Source organism: Phoca vitulina, unplaced genomic scaffold, assembly GCF_004348235.1.
Source record: "Phoca vitulina isolate PV1807 unplaced genomic scaffold, GSC_HSeal_1.0 scaffold40, whole genome shotgun sequence".
Classification (NCBI taxonomy): Eukaryota; Metazoa; Chordata; class Mammalia; order Carnivora; family Phocidae; genus Phoca; species Phoca vitulina.
The window spans coordinates 12,552,478-12,567,052 of record NW_022589743.1 but is presented as its reverse complement, the minus strand read 5'-3'; the positions used below and the strand labels follow the sequence as shown (position 1 = coordinate 12,567,052).

General features: G+C 37.2%; 2 protein-coding genes across 5 annotated transcripts in view; one reads left to right on the top strand and one right to left on the bottom strand.

The window, feature by feature from the left end:
* VMP1 (vacuole membrane protein 1) overlaps window positions 1-14,575 on the bottom strand; it is a 135,434-nt gene that overhangs the window by 87,498 nt on the left and 33,361 nt on the right. The window lies entirely within an intron of this gene.
* LOC116647239 (peptidyl-prolyl cis-trans isomerase FKBP3-like) lies at window positions 814-1,745 on the top strand. Its single transcript, XM_032428403.1, has one exon. It carries the CDS (start codon window positions 829-831, stop codon window positions 1,498-1,500), a length of 672 nt encoding a protein of 223 aa, XP_032284294.1. The 5' UTR covers window positions 814-828; the 3' UTR covers window positions 1,501-1,745.

Here is a 14,575-nt window from a genome sequence, read left to right as displayed (position 1 = left end):
TAGAGTTGTTTGTACAACATCTGTAATGTCAATTCATAGCCTAATCCATCATCCATACACAGAAGTCAAGTGAGATCCCAAAGGCAAAATTTCCAATTAGTTTTGTCTGGAAACTTTAGGGCAAAGGTAATAAAATCAAGAATCCTGTGCTGATTCACTGGGAAAACATTTGTTTGCCATACTCCTTCACTAAGGAACAAAAGGAGTCAGTGGTTAGTCTGGAATGTGATTCATTAGGAATATCTGGGTGATAAATAAATGAAAGGAGATGACAAATGGTTGTACAACTTGCAAAACCTTTGTTTTCTTTAAGTTCGACTTTTAGGGGACTTTAAAAATGCTTTTGCAAACAGGAATTCTACTTCTCAAATTCTTTTAATCATTGCTTTTCTCATCATAGTCAGAAAACAACTTAAGGTTATGGTGTATAGCAAATCATTCTAGAAGGCTAGAGCATAAAATTATTAATTCCAAACGGGCATTGAAAAGTTTAACTAGTATTTATATTATTTTTGTGAGGAAGGTCCCAAGTTTATAAATTAAGCCTCTGGTCCCTCTCTATAAAATATAGTATCATATGTCAAAAAGCAGTAATTTGGGCATTAATGTGGGTTTGTTTTCTGAATCTGCTAGTAACTTACTAGATATAATCAGACTTCTATCTCACATTCCTCATTCGATGAAAAGCCTACTACTAGTAGTAATAGTAGTAGTAGCAGCAGTAGTAGTAATAGTAATAATAATAATAATGATGCCTGCACAGCTTAGGTAACAGCAAGAATATAGGAGATTCTTTTTTAAAAAAGATTTATTTATGAGCGGGGGAAGATGGCGGCGGCCGTACCACAGCAGGCCTGGACCGTGGAGCAGCTGCGCAGTAAGCAGCTGCCCAAGAAGGACATTATCAAGTTTCTACAGGACCACGGTTCAGATTCGTTTCTTGCAGAACATAAGTTATTAGGAAACAGTAAAAATGTGACCAAGACAGCTAACAAGGACCATTTGGTTACAGCCTACAACCATCTTTTTGAAAGTAAGCGTTTCAAGGGTACTGAAAGTATAAGTAAAGTGTCTGAGCAGGTGAAAAATGTGAAGCTTAATGAAGATAAACCCAAAGAAACCAAGTCTGAAGAGACTCTGGATGAGGGTCCACCAAAATATATAAAATCTGTTCTTAAAAAAGGAGATAAAACCAACTTTCCCAAAAAGGGAGATGTTGTTCACTGCTGGTATACAGGAACACTACAGGATGGGACTGTTTTTGATACTAATATTCAAACGAGTTCAAAGAAGAAAAATGCCAAGCCTTTAAGTTTTAAGGTTGGAATAGGCAAAGTTATCAGAGGATGGGATGAAGCACTCTTAACTACGAGTAAAGGAGAAAAGGCTCGACTAGAGGTTGAACCAGAACGGCCTTATGGAAAGATAGGACAGCTCGATGCCAAAATTCCACCAAATACAAAACTCATTTTTGAAGTGGAATTAGTGGATATTGACTGAGATAGCAATGCTTCGGATATAAAGACATCAGCAACAATAAAACATGGCCTTGAAGAAACTTACATAACTAATTAGAGCTAGTTACTATTGTAAGGGAAGAGTCAACTGGAAAATTCAAGAACTCCGATATTGTTTACCCAATCCCCAACTTTTAATATATGTAATCCATTATAATTCCCTAAAGTTTGAAATATTTTACTACAGCTGTGTAAAATACTGTTTAAGGAGAAATGACTTTCCTTTTACCTCATGTTGTAAACTAAAAGGCTCAATAAAAACATATTCAGTGTCTTGAAAAAAAAAAAAAATTTATTTATTTTAGACAGAGTGCCTGCACGTGCATGAGTGGGGGGAGGGGTAGAGGGAGAGGATCTTCAAGCAGACTCCTGGCTGAGCATGGGGCTCTGATCCCACCACCCACGAGATCATGACCTGAGCTGAAACCAAGAGTCAGAAGCTCAACCGACTGAGCCACCCAGGTGCTCCTATATAACATTCTATAGTAAAAAAGTATTATATGGTAAGTATAAAACTGCTAACCAAAACAAAAAAATGTAAATTCTATACTTCAAGCTCCCAAGTTATAAGGACACCCTGTTGAAGTCATTTTTATACTGAATTAATTCATAATATATGTTTTCTTTTTAAAAGATTTTATTTTTATGTAATCTCTACAACCAACATGGAGCTCAAACTCACAAGATCAAGAGTTGCATACTCCACCCACTGAACCAGCCCCACACCCCTAGACATGTTTTACTTTTCTTCTCTAAACCTAAACAATTTTTGATCATAAAGTTAATTTAAGTATTCACGAGAAGCGGACCACGTATTTATAGAGAACTTTAAAAAAGTTATTATAAGTTGTTTAAAATAGATATCCAACAGGATAGATTTCAGCTAAACTGAATCTCCTTACCTTTCATTTAAGCACACATTAATAAACAGTGACTTAAGGGCAGGAAGTTATCCAGTCTATGCATACCCCTTTTGTTTTGGGAAACCTGGCCCTACGTCCTGGAGACCTTGGTTTCTTCTTTTGATGTGGTGATACTCACAAGAGTTAATAGATGAGTCATTTCTTGGGGAAAGGCAGGGAAAAGAGCTGATCATGCCTTCATCAAAAAAAGCACAAACAGACCTTTTCTAAGAAGGGCCTGTTTGGTCTTCCCGCAAGAGCCCTGAATCACTGCATACTTATAGACAGAGTCATTATACCTATACAGAGCAGTATCAAGTTATACCAGAATCCTACTTTTGCCAATGTCTTCCCTGGTTTGTTTTTTTCTTCCCTCTTACAGAGAGATAGGTGAGCTATGAAGCAATAATCAGAAGTCAAGCAGGAAAAAACTAGAGAGATTGGCTAACAATTTTTTAGAAGAATTATTCTACCTCATGGCATTAAACAATTATTATAATATTTCTTTTACTGAACCTACTTCACTATTTCATTTCAATCCATATCCATACAATTTTCCAAATAACATTTACTTTAGGCATTAAATAGCCAATAGTCACAAAGTATAAGAAATGTCTACATTAAAGGGAAAAAACAGCTTTTTAATAGCACACTATAAAGTACTATATACATACTATAAAGCACTTGTTCATTAAAGGAAACAGGGCACTATATACAGAAGGGTTCTATAAGTATTCAATAACAATCAAGAGGTCAGATTTTTTAAATGTATAATTTTTATCACATACTTTAGTGATGAAATAATCCTAAACTTTAAAGCAGAAACAGGCCTTTGAAATCTTACACAAAGGCCAGTATCTCATAATTAACTTTCTTTATATTTATTTTATAACAAAGAGAAAAATATTTTTCTGTTACAATGGTCATATTAAACAAATGACTCATCAATACTATTCAGATGATAACGCCTTGATGTTATAGCTTCTAATAAAACCTGATCTAGGGCGCCTGGCTGGCTCAGATGCTTAAGTGTCTGCCTTCGGCTCAGGTCATGATCCTAGGGTCCTGGGATCGAGTCCCGCATCGGGCTCCCTGCTAGGCGGGGAGCCTGCTTCTCCCTCTGCCTCTGCCTCTCTCTCTCTCTGTGACTCTCATGAATGAATAAATAAATAAAACATTAAAAAAAAAAAAAAAAAACCTGATCTATTCCACAATGGAATGAATTGTTCCAAAGCTTTTCTACATCCCAACTACATCTAGACAAGGCAATTCTAATGTTTTCAATATGTGAATCTCTCTCCCATTCTGATCCCCAAAGGTGAGGGAATTCGATGGTTAAAATATATACAACAAAGGGGGTGCCTGGGTGACTCAATCGGTTAAGTGTCTGACTTCAGCTCAGGTCATGATCTCAGGATCCTGGGATGGAGCCCGTGTTGGGTTCCCCCGCTCAGCAAGGAGTCTGCTTGTCCCTCTGCACCTCCCCTTGCTCGTGCTCTCTCTCAAATAAATAAGTAAAATCTTTTAAAAAAAAAATACACACACACACACACACACACACACACACACCCAAAGGGGAAAGTTATATGTAAAATATATTCAGCCTTCTATTTATAGCTCAGTAGTTGGGTGCCTTTTACCATTATTGTTGAGTTATTGTTCTCATTAGACTTCTTTTTCTAGGAGCTGGGTTTATTTGAAAGGAACATAGGGCTTGTTAAGGCTTTGTCCAGGAAACCGCTCCACCTAGTGTCAAAAGTGTTCACATATCACATTATTTGAGACGTTAATTCTTGTGAAAGGACTCATTCTTTTTGTTATTGTTAAATAGAATAGATTTTATAAATCATAAATGGCACTTACAGTTTACAAATGGCTCTTTAATCATCTGCTTGTCTTGTAACTTCGTGAATAATAATGTACGTGCATATAAGGAGTATGCCTAAGAGATATTTCTCATTATCAAGTACCAAAGTTCCTGTTTATGTTAACCTGGTTGTTTACAGGATTATGAATCATATTTTTCTAGTAATGGGAAGTAATTCTAAGGTGGCTACTGAAATAACCCATCAGTTCTCCCAACTGTTTATAACAATCTAAACTTAATCCATAAATTACTTACTTTTCAAAATGACTGCAACGTTGTAAAAACCAGTATTTAGTAACTGCACACATCAATGATTACAACATGAAATTAGAATTAAATCTTGTCGTCATCAGGCAGCTCATTTGAAAGAAATTCTCCCACTTCCCTCTTCACACAAAGTTGGTTTATTTTCCCTTAATGGTTTTCTAGACCATTCAAGCATTCGCACAACTATACTCTCTTATAAAACATCATGTTAAATCTAATGTTATGACTTGGAAGAGAGAAGTGATAATTCTTTTTTTTGGCAAAGGGATGAGTCAAATGCATGTGTCTTGTAAAAATCCTTAGAAGGTGGCTGGGTCACTAAGGCTCTCATACTCAATATGCTTCTTCTAATGTACTACTGTCACCCTGTGAGTTAGAGCAAGGGTTAGCAAATTACAGCCTGCAGATCAAATGCAGTCGGGCCACCTGTTTTTGTGAATAAAGGCTGATTAGATAACAGTCTCATTCCTTTACACACTGTCCATGGATTTTTTTTTTTTTTTTTTAAGATTTTATTTATTTATTTGACAGAGAGAGACACAGCGAGAGAGGGAATACAAGCAGGAGGAATGGGAGAGGGAGAAACAGGCTTCCCACGGAGCAGGGAGCCCGATGCAGGGCTCGATCCCAGGACCCTGGGATCATGACCTGAGCCGAAGGTAGATGCTTAACTACTGAGCCACCCAGGCACCCCCATGGATGCTTTCTCATTGCAGTAATAGATCTGAGGAGTTGCAAGAGAGACTGTATGGCCTAAGATATTTACTATGTGGCTCTTTGCAGAGAAAATGCTGACCACTGGGCTGTCTAGCCCTGGGTCAGACCATTACTAAGGTGGAAATTTTGATTCATCCAAACAGAGATGCATCAAAGAGGTTAACAGCAGCAACGTTACCTTCATTAACTTGTTTTTACTCGGCATAATTTCCACTAGTAAATAAGCATTCCTGGATCACTCATGTTCTAAATCTTCTGAAAGGAAACCTGTTACATGCTTGTTAAGACTAAAATAGATTTGTTAATGGATTTCTGGGAATGAATATCCAAGAGAAGAGTGCTTAGAAGGCGCAATCTGAGAAAAATCTGCCAGCTACAGAAGTCTTTTTACATCTGATCTACTTATAAAAAAACACGAGTAAAGTAAATGAATGAAATCAGTAGGCTGCACTACTTACCAGGGAAAATTTGCTCATGAAATAGACATCACAAAAAGGAACAAAAAAATACCTGAATTAGAAATAAAATTGGTGCTCCCTTAATTTCTTTCTTTTTTTTTTTTAAAGATTTTATTTATTTATTTGAGAGAGAGACTGCACAAGCAGGGTAATTGGCAGGCAGAGGGAGAGGGAGAAGCAGGCTCCCCACTGAGCAGGGAGCCTGACGTGGGGCTTGATCCCAGGACCCTGGGATCATGACCTGAGCCAAAGAAAGACACTTAACTGACTGAGCCACCCAGGTGCCCCTACAAATGCTATTTAATTTCTAATTTGTTATTCAGTAAGGATACTTTTCTTATATCAAAAAATAACATACCGTACTATACAGACATACCAGAGATAATAAGCAGGCTCATATACACTAAATAAAAAAACCACAAATCACATTTTAAGTCATTCATTGTGCCTGGTGTTTATCTAAATTTAAGTAAATTTAATGCAAAAAACATATTACAGTGTTGTTTATAAAGCAGAGAGTAAATGTAGTTTTATTTGCTGGGGAAATAAAGAGGCTGTAGTGATGTTCAATATAAAACTATTCTGCAAAATAAGAAAAAGCCATATACAGATTAGGTCATTTTTCACCAACAGTCTTTTTTTTTTTTCCCTAAAGATTTTATTTATTTATTTGACAGAGAGAGCCACAGCAAGAGAGGGAACACAAGCAGGGGGAGTGCGAGAGGGAGAAGCAGGCCTCCCGCTGAGCAGGGAGCCCGATGTGGGGCTCGATCCCAGGACCCTGGGATCATGACCTGAGCCGAAGGCAGACGCTTAACGACTGAGCCACCCAGATGCCCCTCATCAATAGTCTTAACAGTCAGATGTTAGGGACAGTCGGTTTTGCCAATAAAGGAAGTCCAATTATTCTGCCTTATTCTGCACAACCCCGCCCCCCAGGATTTCTCAAAGATTTTATTTTATACTAACGTATTCAACATATATTTATTGAACACCTAGTATGCACCAGATACTATTCTAGATACCAAGAATACAGCAGTAAGCAGGGTAGAAAAAATTCCTGTCCTTAAAGAGCTTATATTTTATTTTATATACTTGAGGTTTTTTTTAGGGGGGAAGGGGCAGAGGGAGAGAAAGAGAGAGAATCTTAAGCAGGCTCCACGCCCAGCATGGGGTTTGATCTCACAACCATGAGATCATGACCTGAGCTGAAATTAAGAGTCAGGTACTTAATCGACTGAGCCACCCAGGTGCCCCAAGAGCTTATATTTTAGAAGTGAAGCTCATACTTTAGTATCTGCATTTTATAGCATATTTAGTTTTTCTTATTTCAGCTACTTGCACTTCCATACACTATCCAATCCCTCAAATTTGAAACCCTTTCTACTGTCACTGCTTTAAATCAGGTAATTACTACCTCTCACCTGGACAGGTGTCTTCTAACTGGACTCATTTTCAGTTGCTTCCCCACCAAATCTACCCTCCACATTGCTGCCAGAGTTATGTTCCTAAAACACATGTTAAAACTTGTTTGAAAAACTCTTTACGACACATAAACTCTGTAGTCTGATGTTCAAAGCTTTCCACAATTTGGCACCAACCTATTTTCTCGCATGGGTCTTCTTTCCATTTCCAAGATATCCTACTTTCATGTCTCTGCATTCACTGCTTTTCCCTCAAAAACCCATTTCATGAACTTTTCCTGTTCTTTCTCCAAGAGAATTCCTCCTTATTTTAGGGGTCCCAAAACAATTTATGAATATCACTATGAGAGTACTTACCACAATATCCTGCAGCATAATTATTTAATGTAATAGATATCTTCTCCTCTATATACCCAATTCCTTTTGTAATTCACATAGTATTTCAGAATGTTTTGCACTAAGTAAATGTTCAAGCTTTCTGAGGTGAACTGAAATGAACTACTAGTGATGATTTTATGGAAGAATTCAATTTTTTGAGAATATATAAGACAACCCATTTGTTTGCAGTCTTAGTTCGAAAAAGTCTCAGAAAAATGAATGTTATCTAAATGAATATTTCTGATTTTAGGAAGTAGTTAGATGCCAATTTAAAAGAACTATAGCAGGGGTGCCAGTCTGGCTCAATTGGAGGAGCATGAGTTTGAGTCCCAGGTGGAGTACAGAGATTACTTAAATAAATAAAACTTAAAATAAAATAAAATACAGTAACTACAGCAGACATTACTCATTTGTACGTAGGCAAACGGACTATAAAATTCTTTTTTTTAAAAAAAAGATTTATTTATTTGAGAGAGAGAGCGAGCACATGAGCGGGGGTAAGCAGCAGATGGGAGAGAATATCCACGCAGACTCCCACTGAGCCGGAGCCCAACGTGGGACTCAATCGCATGACCCAGGGCTTGATCTCACAACCTGTGAGATCAGGACCTGAGATGAAAACAAGAATCGGATGCTTAAAAAAAAAACAAAAAAAAAAAACAAGAATCGGATGCTTAATCAACTGAGCCACCCAGGTACCCCCAAGACTATAAAATTCTAAAACAAAAGAGTGTATGTACTAAAACAGAATATTTAAGTATAGCATATATAGAAAAGTGTATTATGCATATATCCTAATTAATTATTATAGCATATCCTCTATCCAGATCAAGAAACAGAAACACACAATAAAGGGACATATCCTATTGGCTGTTAAGACTAATTGTAAAGGGGGCGCCTGGGTGGCTCAGTCGTTAAGTCTCTGCCTTCGGCTCAGGTAATGATCCCAGGGTCCTGGGACTGAGCCCCGCATTGGGCTCCCTGCTCGGCGGGGAGGCGTGCTTCTCCCTCTCCCTCTGCCTGCCGCTCCCCCTGCTTATGCTCTTTCCCTCTCTCTCGGTTAAATAAATAAATAAAATCTTTAAAAAAAAAAAAAGACTGATTATAAAGCTACTGCAATGAAAACTTTTTTTCAATTGGTTTGTCAATTTCTACGAAGTTTTGACTGATATTGAACTGATTTTGTAGATTAAAACTGGGAAAACTCACAGCCTTGCAATATTGTATCTTTTAATTCATAAGTATGATACACTCCTTCTTTTATCTGTATCTTTCTACTTCCAATAATATTTTACAATTTATATAGAGGCCAACCACATCTTTTATTAATTTATTCTTAGATTTTTGCTTTTTAAAAAAATGCTATTATAAATGATACCTTCTGAAAAATTTCACTCTAAATGTTTACTGTAGTATATAGAAATACAATTGTTATATATATGTTGACCTCGCATCCAACAATTATACTACACTCCCCTATTAATTTTCCAGATTTGTGGAAGTTATCGCCTCTCTGTAGTTCTGCCAAATTTTGCTTTTTATTTATTTTTATTTTTTAAAGTAAGCTCTATGCCCAATGGGGGACTTAAACTCATGACCCTGAGATCAAGAGTCGCATGCTCTACAGACTGAGCCAGAGAGGTACCCCAAATTTTTTTATATGTTGAGTATATATTATTAAACAAATACAGATTTATAACTGTTACATCTTCCTGGTGAATTGAATCTTTTATTATTAAGAATGGATGCATTCTGGGGCACCTGGGTGGCTCAGATGGTCAGGTGTCTGCCTTCAGCTCAGGTCATGATCCCAGGGTCCTAGGATCGAGCCTTCCATCAGGCTCCCTGCTCAGCAGGGAATCTGCTTCTCCCTCTCCCTCTGCCCTCCCCCTACCCCAGCTCATGTGCTCTCTAACAAATAAATAAAATCTTTAAAAAAAAAAAAAAGTGGATGCATTCTAGGGGTGCCTGAGTGGCTCAGTCTGTTAAGCATCCGACTTTTTTTTTTTTTTTTTAAGAGAGTGACTGACCGAGCGTGGGGGTCAGAAGGAAAGGGAGAGAGAGAGAATCTCAAGCAGGTTCCACACCCAGCACAGAGCCTGATGCAGGGCTCCATCCACAACCCTGAGATCAAGTCTCAGACACTTAACTGAGTCACTCAGGTGCCCCAAGCATCTGATTCTTGATATCAGCTCAGGTCTTGATCTCAGGGTTGTGAGTTCGAGCCCCACATTGGGCTCCATACTGGGTGTGAAGCCTACTTAAAACAAAATTTAAAAAAAGAATGAATGCATTCTATTAACACTTCTTGTCTCATACTCTTACTTTGATTTCAATATAGCTACGTAAGGTTCTTCTTGGTTGACATTGAATGGGCTCATCTTTTTCCATCCTTTTACTATTAATTTCTATGTATTCGTATTTTATGTATGTAGTTTGTATACAGCAAAGTTAAATATTTTTTTAAAATATTTTATTTATTTATTTATTTGAGAGAGAAACAGACAGAATGGGTGAGAGAGAGCACAAGCTGCAGAGAGAGTCAGAGGGAGAGGGAGAAGTAGACTCCCCACTGAGCAGGGAGCCAGACGTGGGGCTTGATCCCAGGACCCTGGGATTGTGACCTGAACCGAAGGCAGACACTTAACCAAATGAGTCACTCAGGTGCCTCCGTTAAATATTTTTTTACATTTATTTGTACAACAGGAAGAAATATCTATTCCACTTATATTTATATAATTATTGATATATTTGGATTTAAATCTACCAGCAATGGTTACTATTCATCCTGCCTGTTTTATGTTCATTTTGTCCTTCCTTGCCTTCTTTTGGCTTGGTTTTTTGTTTGTTTGTTTTTTTCTTTTTAAGTAGGCTCCATGCACAGCATGGAGTCCAATGCAGGGCTTGAACTGACGACCCTGAGATTAAGACCTGAACTGAGATCAAGAGTTAGATGCTTAGCTGACTGAGCCACCCAGGTGCCCTTGGCTTGGTTTTTTAAAAATTACTCAATTTTTGGGGTGCCTGGGTGGCTCAGTCAGTTAAGCCTCGGACTTCCGATTTCGGCAAGTGTCATGATCTCAGGGTTGTGAGATCGAGCCCTGTGTTGGGCTCCATGCTGGGTGGAGAGCCTGCTTAAGATTCTCTCCCTCTCCCACTGCCCCTCCCCACCGCCCATTCATATTCTTTCTCTCAAAAAAATAAATAAAATAAACAAATAAAAATAAATTTTAAAAACTACAATTTTTACCTGCCCCTATTAGTTTGATAGTTACGTATTTTTGTAGTGCTTACTCTTTTTCTTTTTTTAAAGATTTTATTTATTTATTTGACAGAGAGAGAGACAGCAAGAGAGGGAACATAAGCAGGGGGAGTGGGAGAGGGAGAAGCAGGCTTCCCACTGAGCAGGGAGCCTGATGTGGGGCTCGATCCCAGGACTCTGGGATCATGACCCGAGCCAAAGGCAGATGCTTAACGACTGAGCCACCCAGGCGCCCCATGTAGTGCTTACTCTAAACAGTATAAGTCCTTGTTTATTACATGTTATGTAAATTAATATCTTGCCTTTAACAGGGCAATGCAAATACCTTAGAATAATCTTCAGTAATTTCAATTACTACAATCTGATTTGTAGATGATGTATTTTAATTCTCTTTATATATTTTAATCTCTCAAGACATTATCATTACCATCCATCTTAATTTAAATTTATCCATATATTTACCCTTTTCAATACAGGGTTTCAATACAGAATCACTGGGCTTCAATCAGAATCACTTTCCTTTGATTCAAAGAACACCTTTTAGTATTTCCTTTAGAGAATGTTTGCTAGTATCTTTACTTTACAGTTCACAGGTTACTTTGAGTATAGAATCCTCTGTTGTTAACTATTTTCTTTTAGCCCTTTAAAGATACCATTCCAGGGATGCCTGGGTGGCGCAGCTGGTTGGGCCTCCGACTCTTGGTTTTGGCTCAGGTTGTGATATCCAGGTCATGAGATTGAGCCCAGAGTTGGGCTCAGTGCAGAGTCTGCTTGGGATTCTCTCTCCCTCTGCCTTTCCTGCTCTTGTGCTCTTTCTTTCTCAAATAAAAAATAAATTTTTGGGGTGGCTGGGGGGGGTTCAGTCGGTTAAGTGGCTGCGTTTGGCTCAGGTCATGATTTTGGTGTCCTGGGATTGAGCCCCGCATCGGGCGTCCCTGCTCAGCAGGGAGTCTACTCCTCCCTATCCTTCTGGCCCTACCCCCTGGCTCATGCTCTCACTCACTTGCTCGCTCTCTCTCTAATGAATAAATTAAAAATCTTTTTTAAAAAATGCATCTTTCAAAATTAAAAAAAGATACCATTCCACTGTCAGCTGTTGACTTCTCAACAAAATCAATGACAGCAAGAAATCAGTCTTACTGGAGTTTCTTTGACAATACCATGCTTTTTTTCTCCATTTCTTTTTATTCTGGACATTTTTCTCTGGCCTTTTTGGCAGTTTATTAGTCCTGTTTTAGCTATGTCTACTGAAAGTCCAATAATAGAGTTCTTAATGTCAGTTATTATGTTTTTTTTCAATTCTAGAATTTCCATTTGGCTTTCTTTTATAGTCTCCAATTCTCTACCAAAATATTCAAACTTGTTTTTTATTACCTTGAACACACTGCTTTTAGATTAAAATACATGTATAATAACTTCATTAAATGAATCCCCTGTGGATCTGTTCCTATTATTTCTTTGGATTGATCAACTATCTGGTCTCCTCAGATATCTGGTTACTTTTGACTGAGTGCTGGATTTATATATGAAAAAAATATAGTTAAGGTGAAGCCTAGGATGATTTTCTTTTCCTTCAGACTTAAGAGTTAAGCCTGAGCTTTAGTCCCTATAAGGGCTAATTTATATCGAATCCATCCTTACCTTTAAAGTATGGCCTCTTAGGGTTCCAATGCAAAGCCTGCAGGTTTATCAAGGCATATCATTGTCCAGTATCACCTCTCAAGGCTTCCTCTTTAACACTAAGGTTGGCCTTGTAATTCTTTGCTTTTTGTTTTTTAATTTCTATGATACCTTTAAACAGATGTTTTTAAATTTTATTAACCTTTTAAAGATTCTTTCATGAGAGAATTGATCCAAACTGCCTAACCTATCATCACTGGAAATGGAATAATGATCAGTGGTTTTCAACTATGCTGACACACTGTTGCATTATAAATCAATTGTGGGAAATGTTGCTTATAATTGTTTAAGAATAGAGGTGCCTGGGTGGCTCAGTCGTTAAGTGTCTGCCTTCGGCTCAGGTCATGATCCCAGGGTCCTGGGATCGAGCCCCGCATCGGGCTCCCTGCTCAGTGGAAGCCTGCTTCTCCCTCTCCCACACCCCCTGCTTGTGTTCCCTCTCTTGCTGTCTCTCTCTCTGTCAAATAAATAAATAAAATCTTTAAAAAAAAAAATAATTGTTTAAGAATAATAGCTAAAATATGTAAAATGAAATGATTGCTCTTTAAATAAAATCAGAGTAAGAATAATGATAATAGTAGCTATCATTTCTTGAGGACCTCATACTAGCCACTGAACTGAAAAGTGTTCATGTGTATTTCATTTAATTCTCAAAACAGGCTTATGCAGTAGGTACTATTATTATCATGCCCATTTTCAGTTGAATAAACTAAGGTTTAAAAGTTAAGAAACTTGCCAAATATCACAGCTAGTAATATTTGATCAAGCATTCAAACCCAGCTATTTGACACTTAATATGCCTTATCACCTTCCATGATAGGAATGAAAGATTTTAGTCCCATAACAAAATCACCTTTAATCACTTGCATATTCCTGAATAATAAAGAAAAGAATGGAATTACAGCATTATATCTGAAACTGGCCATGCCAAGGAAGTATGTCCTACCTGTAAATATTTATGTTACAACAGAAAGAAAAGCTAAGAACTGTTAAACTAATTAATGAATATGGAAAACTATTAGGAAAACTTATTTTCCATTAACTAGTATTATGTAGGTGTAAATACAGATAAATAATAGAATACGTCTTTAATCTAAGTAGAACTTTTTGAGGGTTTCATATTTATCTAGAATAGAATTTGCAAATACAGTACCGTACGTTGATTGTATTAGCAATGCCACCTAGTGGCAGCCAAATATAGACATACTTAAAAAAGTTCTAGAAGAACTTGAAAAAAGTTCTAGAAGAGTGGTTCTTAACCTGTTATGGCTTAGTCTTTGGTGACTATAATTTTATAGGTCCCTTTTGCCAGAAAGATGCACATTTGCAAAGACATATAACAACATGTATAATTTCAGGGCACTAACAGACCTCCTGAAGTCCATTTGTTGACTATTACAATTAATGGAATAAACCAACTAACCTAAAGGTCCCTTGACCCTTGAGAAAAGAAATCCATTCCCTTCCCTTCCTTTACTCTCTGGTTAGTAATCAGTAATCCTGCGTAAACAGTGTCTAACTTTTCCTTTGTGGCTACATATCTGTTCTCTGAAAACTACTAGATTTCCACTGTTTTCAAATCAATTTACAAAATTTAATGGTAGCCCAAATTAGCCATTTTTCTCTATTGATTTTCATTAAATTTAATGTGGATCAAACAACTCCTTTTACTTCTGATGTTTAAAGAAGTAATAAGAAACTTCAGGGCATCTGAATTAATTTATAACTTCAATTATACCTAAAACAGAAATGAAATTATTGATTACCAAACTTAAAAACCAAGACAATTTTTCAATTTTATTTATTATTTTTTTAAGTAGGTTCCACACCCAATGTGGGGCTCGAACTGACAACCCTGAGATCAAGAGTCATATGCTCTACTGACTGAGCCAACCAGACGCCAAGATAATCTTTCCATTTTAAAGGCAGATATACAGGTATCTAATATTGTAGGAAATATAATAACATTCCGAGATCACCATTTAGTTGTACAATGAGTTATAATTACCTAAATGAAACTTTTAAAAGAGGTAACTTTCATACTGAGAAGAACCTAATTGGGAAATTCTGCTTATTTTAAATAGGAAAAATTTCCCTATTTCA